Here is an 8,775-nt window from a genome sequence, read left to right as displayed (position 1 = left end):
TATTGTAGGAGCTAGACGACGTATGATGACGTGTGACGGCATAGTAGTGGTGTCCCAATCCTTAGGGGAATATTTTTAGGGGTAGGGGTAGGGGAAGGGGAAGGGGTATAAAATAGAATTGGGATTGGGCCTTTGTCTGATTCATGAATAAACAACTTTTATGAACTGGTTCTTTTTAGAGGATCAAAAACATTCAGCGTGACCAGTGTAGTCTGATTCCTGAACGAATGATTCAGTGTAGTCTGATTCCTAACTGAATGGTTATTTTTAGTGAATAATAAACAGTTACTAAAACAATCTGAATTTCTTACTGTTCAGTTATTATTACTGACTTGAAACAAACCAATAACTGTTACTATGTTATGCTGAACATGTCTGGTTCTTCATGTGACACAATGTGAGTTTTGTGAGTTTGTGATTGTGTGTGCACAAGTGCTTATGCATACGTGTGTGTTTCTGTGTGTGGGTAGATGTCTCTGTGTTGCCATATTACTGATGGCGCCCGTCTGCGTATCTGACCTAGCCTGTGGAGAGCGACCTTCAGACCAACTGTTCCATCCCATAAGCTAAACACTCACGCATACACTGCATTACAATAGCCAATGAGATGTGTGTTTGCTTCTCCCCAGGTTTATTCTGAAGGAAAGCGGTCTGGCAAGATACCTCCACTCCACTGTGCTCATCAGTGGAGTTCTGCTGGTGTTCGGGGGAAACACTCATAATGACACCTCACTCAGTAATGGGGCCAAATGCTTCTCCTCTGACTTCCTGTCCTATGACATCGGTATGAACCACCTGTGACCTCCTTTCTCTGATTACACTAGTACTTCCTTAAAGGTAAAGTGTGGAACTGCAATAATAGTGATTCTTCCCAAATTCCCATTTGTGATCTTTGTAAAAAATAATAATAGTGCCATTGTTTGGAATTTTTTGCACTTCATATTTAATGAAGCTTTATAACATACAAAACTACCACACTTTGGATTAATTTACCATACACATAATATTTTATGACTCTTCAGTATGAATGGATCCAGTGACGTGTTATGAGAAACAGAATGCATGCACACACAGTGGTACAGTTACTGTAAATTGTTTCATTTCGTTCAAGCTGCTGCAGTGTGATATTACTCACAGTTCATTACAGAAAGCTGATAAGCCAGTGGAGATCTACTGGAATGCACAGTTGAGTCATAATGGAATTTCCCAGAATATTGCTGACATATGCAAGCGAGACACATACAGGATGCAGTGACTGCATGTGTGGTGTCTGTAATCAGATCTTTGGTGGTACCCTCATGGAAGACCTCCCAGTGCAGAACCTTTAAATAGTCCACATACCACCTCATCAGTGCTCTCACTTTTCACTTTTTGGAAGTGAGTGTCTGTGGCTCTGTTCCAAAACTTAGTAAACTGCCTATGTAGATATTTTAAGGCATTATATGCTAAAGACATGAAGCCAGTTTGAATGGTATAATTTAGCTTCCTTCATTGGTCAAATTCTAACGGCAATTTCAGAATGCATTGTGCCTGTAAGAAAAAAAAAGATGGGAAAGTGAACAAAATGTCAGTTATGTCCCAAATGCAGCACACTTTTTTTGAAACCTAAATGCCAACCTAGGCTCACTGGAAAAATGTACCTCTACATTTTTACAAAACTCAAAAAATTACCATAAAATTCACTGCGGCTTCCAGCTGAAAGGAACACTAGTGGAAGTACAACACAGCCAACATTTATAACTTTCACACAAAGTTTAATTACAGGGGCAGATTATTGTTTAATAAAGACCTATTTTTGTATGGTTCCTTGCACAGTACTATGTTATGATCTTTAAACACTTTTACCATAGAACGTAATTTGTAAACTGATACATTTTGATGTTTGCATCACATAACCAGCTCCATATGTACATCTTTTCTGATGTAGTAAACTTGCTCGGTAGCTCACCTGTTATGGCATTATACTTGAAACGAGAGTCACAAAAAAAAGATAGAAGACATGTAGAAGCAAGCTCAAATGGCATGGTTGCTTCTGCAAATGTGTTTTGGTGTCACGTTTGCATTGCTAACACTATCAGTTAGGTTTAATTTAGGTGGTACATTATTTTCATCAACATCGATAATTTAACTTTTAGTGCCACTCCCTAGACGTTTAAGTTTTGAATTGCTGTAATACACCCAACAACCAACGTGATAATCTGTTTCAGATAAAACTGAACATGCTTTTAGTGCCACTCTTTAAAAGTGTTGCAAAATGTGCAAGAAGCAACGTAATACCATTTTGCAGAAATGTCGCCACAGGCACATTTTTCCAACGAGCTTGGGTTTCTTAACGCTAAATGACAAATGGTGACACTTCATAGACATACATATGCGACGACCATTGCAAGTATGCAAGATGACTTCTACACCCTTACACAACAAGTGTGCCAATTGGGACAGAGCCTATTTGTTTGCAATTTATTTTACTACAGAATATATTGATAAAATGTTTAATATAATTATGAAGGGACATTTTTACACAGTATTTGTGCGTGCTATGTATTTTAGGCTTATTAGAGTATCACAATGTTACCAACATGTTAAAGCCAAACTGTTAAAATCATTTGTAAGCCAAGTCTTCAGTGTGCAACTTGTAGTTCTTGTCAAGTGCTCGTCAACGCAGGCATAAATAGTTTGATGATGTTATTGTTCTATCTCTTCAGTTTCTTTAGTGTTGGCAACTTGTGGAGCAACTTATTGCACACACACACACACACACACACTCACACTCACAAAATTATTCAAGGCACATGTGCGAGCTAAGCATACAGAATTTGCATGGTTAGAAAAATCTGGCTTTGCACATACTTTGCTGATGCATAAAAACGAAGTATGCTTTTGGCCTTAGAAGGCAGCTGTTTATGTAGGCTGCATACAGTCCAGCAAGGCGACTTGCTAGGTTTTGGAACAGAGCGTGTATGTGTGTTGCTGCAGTCATGCAGATCATTTGTAAATCTGTAAGCACACACGCAGCTAAGGGGCTGTTAATGTAGGTTTACAGATATCCTCAGTATGACCTTTCTCAAGGCAAGACCTCTGTGATGGATTGCTTCTGAAACCTTTGACCTCTGGTATAATGTCTGGCCATAGGCATCTGTCTGAAGGTATCTGGTGGTACACTTTCATTTCTTCACTCACAGGGTGGTGCTGTGCCACAGAGCTTTAAAAAAACTTATGAAATTATTTTTGCTTGTAGACTTTTCAAGTTCACAAAACTTTCTTCTGCAGAGTCAGGCACTGTAAACGTTGACAACACTTTAAATAATAATTTATAATGGGCTGATTTGGAGAACAAAGTGTGCACAGCATGTTTTACATTGCACTTACCTTAAAATATTAAACACCAATTAACATACGCGACTTTTCTCCTGCAAGCCAACGATGAATTTTACGACTGTTGTTTGATATTCTCTATGGCTTACTTTGTCCCAGTAGAGCATGATCCACACACTATAGGTTTACTATGGCCTTTGGCAACTTTGGCTAATGTGGGTTTTTGAATGGTACTTTTACGAGGAATATCAATGAATGATTTGAAGTGTTCCTTTCAGTGCTGACAGTAATATTTAGCCATCATTAAATCCTCATAAAAAGCAGCGAATGCCAGCAGGCCAGATGGTGTCTGTTATTTTATGAATATCTTTTACAGTACCTTAGACAAGGAGGTTGTAAAGCCAGGGGAGGGCGAGAGAAAGGATGCGAGGAAGTAAGAGATTGTGCTCGTTCTTAGCGAATTCCTCCCACAGTGTTTCATACTTCTGTAAATGTAGACTAGCAACTATCACTTCCACCTGGCACTGCTCTACTGCAGTATGTTTGCACAGAATTTTGCAGCTCAAGTAGTAGTAACGGCTTGTGGACTCATTGGACCTTGCTGGTTCTGTTCTGGTCTTAGGGAGTGGTCATTTTTGGCTTGAGTCTGGGTTGGCTCTGTGCGCTCAAGCCACTTTGTCTGATTGCACAAGTTCGCTTGGACAACCTTGACTGGCTTTACACATACTGGTCTGTCCACATATCTATCACTACCACTAAAGCACTGGCCTAAAATCTGCTCCACTCACTTAATTCATTAAAGTAGCAAATTAGGCCATTTTCTAATCACTAGCAGGCTTTCTGGAAATGCTCCTGGAATTGCTCATAACTGTTGGTCTTCTGTTCTTAACGTTGAGGATACAGAGGGCAGCCCTTCCAACCTGCTGTAGTGTTATGAAACACACTGAAGTGATGAACAAACGCTTTTCTTGACTTGATACCTTGTAAAATGCTGTTTGTATTTAAATGACTGTTTATTGGACTGATTATGTTTGCATTGAGTGCAGTGATTGTGCTCTTTTAGAATTGCACTACTTTGCAAACCTGCTTTTTACTGCAGCTGGTACTTTTCTAAATTCTTTATTTATTTAAGTTTGAAATGACTTGGAAAACCTGCGGAAACTAATTACTTAACTTTGCAAGCAAAGTAGTTCATCACATTTGTGTTGTAGCTTACTTATGTGTTTTAGTTGACCATAAAACGTGAAGGAATAATTCACCCAAAAATGAAAATCTGCTACACCCTCAGGCCGTCCCAAATGTAGATGAGTTTGTTTCTTTATCGGTACAGAATTGGATAAATTTAGCATCACTTGCTCACCAATGGATCCTCTGCAGTGAATAGGTGCCATCAGAATGAGAGTCAACAGCTGATGCATCTTGAATGGATATTTTCATTTTTGTGTGAACTATTCCTTTAGGCATTGTTAACTCAATTTAATTAATTAAGATAAGATTAATGTTAAGATTCATATATTATTAAAAAAAAGAATTTTTTTTTTCACGTCAGTGTAAAACCTGTAACAGACAACATATTGCTGAGGCAACATTAAGCCATTTATTTGTTGCATAAAATGTATTGGTAAAACTTTACAACAAGATTCCATTTGTTAATGTTAGTTAATGTATTGACTAACATGAACGAACAATGAACAATACATTTATTACAGTGTTTATTAATCTTTGTTAATGTTAGTTACTGAAAATACAGTTGTTCTCTTGTTAGTTCATGTTAATTCACAGTGCATTAACTATTGTTAACAAGCACAAATTTAGTTTTTAATGATGCATCAGTAAATGTTGAAATTAACATTAACTAAGATTAATAAATGCTGTAGAAGTATTGTTCATTCTTAGTTCATGTTAACTAAAGTAGTTAACTAATGTTAACTAATGAACCTTATTGTAAAGTGTTACCAATGTATTTGTTCCATAAAAAAAAAAAAAAAACATAAATAAGAACTTGTGTGAAGTGTGTAAGTTGTAAGAAGTGTGTTGTCAAAACAAAAACGTTTAAAAAGTAAAACTGTAATAAAATAGTCTCCACAAAACGTAAGTGTGTAAGTGCGATTTTCAATTCCCGCACTATATGCAAATTTAACAAAGTTCACGTCAATGAAGGCACCAGATATGCGCTGCATTTTATTAATCATCAGCTAATTTCAAGATCAAAGACCACAACAGGCGGCATCAGCACTGGAAAGATAAGTTAGTGTTACTACTTTTAGTGAAGATGATTGTATGTTGAGTGTTTGCGACTTGCTTTCAGTTTCATTTGTGGCAGTTATCTGGCTATGTCTTATAACACGCTCTCACATGTTATTTTAACATTTTGGGAGGAGTAAAACTTACGTTTACAATTATACAGTTTCATCTGGAATTGAAATCCGCCTCGAAAGTGTTTTGGAAGGCATTTACACCTGGTCTTTTCACAATCGGATAGCTATCCAATCACAGAAAACACATGAAGTGACCAGATGTAAACAGGCCCGCTGTGATCAAGTGAAATGCCATACATTAAAGAGCTACAAATAAGTTTGCTCTAGCTACAAAAAAAGTCAAAACATCAACTTCTCTTGGGTTTTTTATTTATTTATTTATTTACTATTGTCTCTGTTGCTGTGAACCCAGCGGCGTCTTGGGTCAAAAAGCCATACCGTTTTAGGACTTTGGGCACAACTGTTCAGTATTCAGTTTTTCAGTTCTAGCTGAGCCCCCAGCGTGAGTTTTTTTAGGCGACCGTTATTTTAGAATGTATCGCCTAAAACGCGTCATGCTTGTCATGTGAAACAACGCAGCCACAATAGATCTGTATGACACATGGATCGCTTTTATTTCGTTTTTCCTGTTTTATTCAAAATATTCACAAACATGCTCACTATATTATGAAATATCTGATATTCCGGTTCTGAAATATGTGCAAGTAAATCTATTTGGTAGTTTAAACACTTGTATATCGAACTTCTTTCTTTGCGTTAACATTTGGGCGGCGTTATGCAAATTTCCCACATAGTGATGTAGATATGTGGGGGCGTGTTAGAACGAGCCATTTTAGGTATGAGTGGTTGACTCTTAACTTTTATAAAGAATATCTCTTTGGATTTGAGACTTTAGTCTTTGCAACTTTACAGATCTTCTTTATGCACCAAGAGCTTGTAACACTCCAAAGAGAAAGGAAAAATTTAAATTGCATTATATGTCCCCTTTAATCAAGTCATATTCTGACATCCTCATTAATAAGGACTGAAATGTTGTCGCGAAATCCCTTGTGCTAATGTCTGAAATGTTGTCTATGTCAGTTTTCAGACAGACATTGTCACATATCCAAAATAACTTCATTTTGGTTACTACTCAGTTTGCATATTTTCCTAAACAGTATTAAGTGAAGATTAATGCTTGCCAAATCATAGTATGTGGGACATAGTACAAGATTTGTACTATTTTTCCTTTTAATTTTTCATAATTTAGCTACATGCATGACATGTAAACAAAAACAGTATATGATATGATGGTCTGTCCCAAGTTGTGGCATACTGTCTAACTAGAGCGCATACCGTACACACTATAAAGTATGCAGTATGTACTTTCCCGGAATGCGAATTGGGCCTAATTTCCTCTTCATTCGTTTGCATTAATGAGCTTTTTAATGTTATTTAATTCCCACCTGTGGCAAGTTCCCTGTCCTGTCCTCAACCCTCACCTCTTTTTGCTCAAGAGCACACTCCATCTCTCCATTAATTTCTCTTTCTTTCTTTTTATTTTTACTCTGACTCAACTTTTGAGGAGAGAGAAGGGGCATTATTAGCTCTTTTTATGCAGTTTTTCTCGCAATGAGGGACTGAATTCAGGATGACACAGAAAGCAGTTTTCATTTGCGTACCCTCTTGCCATGTCTTCCCCCACTCTCGTACTTCTAATTAGATTCAGGGAAAATGAACCCTAATTAAAATTGTAGCGCTCTGGCTGAGAGGCGTTGTGAAGCTGTGTTTTTTTCTGCACAGACCTTATGTTTTAATACAACCAGCAGACTAGGTAGCAGATTGCCTCGGCACAAAACATATTTTATTAAGATTGCAATTAAAAGGGGTTTGATTTCCTTCCTAATGCATCTCCTGTTCTCTACCTGTGCTCTATCTGTTCCTGTCATCCAGTGTTTCTTCGCTCTGTTTCTTTGTCTCCTGTACCTTAGCAATGGGAGTTGAGCCAATATCCTGTGAGGAAATGAAATCTAGGCAGAGCCAACGATGACTATCAGGAGCGGTTTTACCATTTGAGAGAATATGAATGTCACCTTTAGATCTGTAGAAATTTGGACCAGATTTATTGAAGTAATGAATTATTCCAGCCAGAAGACTGTGGGGTAGTGTACAATGTTTGACCCGAACTATGATGGACGAAGACAGTGGCTGTGTCCGAATGCATTTATGCATGAAGGTAATACCTCCCTAAACTGATTTCGGACAAACCTCTGAAGCAGTATAATAATTTAGTGATCTGCAACAACTGTTTTTTTTTTGCTAGAAATGACATCAAATATGGAAAAAGTTTGTCAAATCATACATTTACACTCAAACTGACCACCAACCAAAACTTTCAAAAGCCATCTTTATTTCTTAGCTCAACTGTCACGGAATTGAACGTGCAATATCATAGGCAGTGAAGTAAACAGTACATCTATGCTGCATTCAAAAATCAGTCAGATGAATGCAATCCCAGGAGACAGGATGTGACATGATCTTTCGGAAACAAGTTCGGAAACATAAGTTTTGCTAATTCTTTGTGATGAACAGTGTTGGGCAAGTTACTCTGAAAATGTAATCAAATGACTGATTACTGATTACTCCTTTTAAAAGTAATCATGTTACTGTTCTGATTACTTTATTTCAAAAGTAATTAGTAATTAGTTACATTACTATTTACGTTACTTTTTTCTCCATGAAATTTATGAAATCCCAGCATACACGCTCCCGATAAATATTTGTTATTAAAGCATCAACATTCACAGAACACTTGTTATTTTTAACTAAAGCAAGCGGCTGCTGCGTGCATGGCCATACTTTCTCTGCTCCCTGTTTGCCTAAGAACTCTGAGGGGTAAATGCCAAATTTACATAGTAATGTTGTGGCAGTCTGTGTTGACTAAGAAAGTGTGTGATGGCTTTTGAAACTCTATAGCATTAAATTGTAAGGACATTTATAATGTTACAAAAGATTTCTATTTCAAATAAATCAAATGAGTCCTGAAAAAATGTATAATGGTTTCCAAATAAATAATAAGCATCACAACTTTTTTCAACATTAATAATGATGTTACATGAGCACGGATTTACAGTGATTTCTGGCTGCTGAAAATTCAGCTCTCCCATCACAAGAATAAATTACATTAATATATAAATATATACAGTGTTTCCCCTAGGTTTAC

The 8,775-nt window shown here is 37.0% G+C and overlaps 1 protein-coding gene across 1 annotated transcript in view; it reads left to right on the top strand.

Moving 5' to 3' along the window:
- The window catches only part of atrnl1a (attractin-like 1a), a 273,170-nt gene that overhangs the window by 44,892 nt on the left and 219,503 nt on the right, over nucleotides 1-8,775 (top strand). Inside the window, exon 10 of the mRNA XM_016516416.1 lies at nucleotides 630-784. Within this exon, the coding sequence (XP_016371902.1) occupies nucleotides 630-784 (155 nt within the window). The remainder of the gene's footprint in view (nucleotides 1-629; nucleotides 785-8,775) is intronic.

This window comes from Sinocyclocheilus rhinocerous, unplaced genomic scaffold (assembly GCF_001515625.1).
Source record: "Sinocyclocheilus rhinocerous isolate Xijiao unplaced genomic scaffold, SAMN03320098_v1.1 scaffold1829, whole genome shotgun sequence".
Lineage (NCBI taxonomy): Eukaryota > Metazoa > Chordata > Actinopteri > Cypriniformes > Cyprinidae > Sinocyclocheilus > Sinocyclocheilus rhinocerous.
This window is presented reverse-complemented; position numbering and strand designations above follow the sequence as displayed.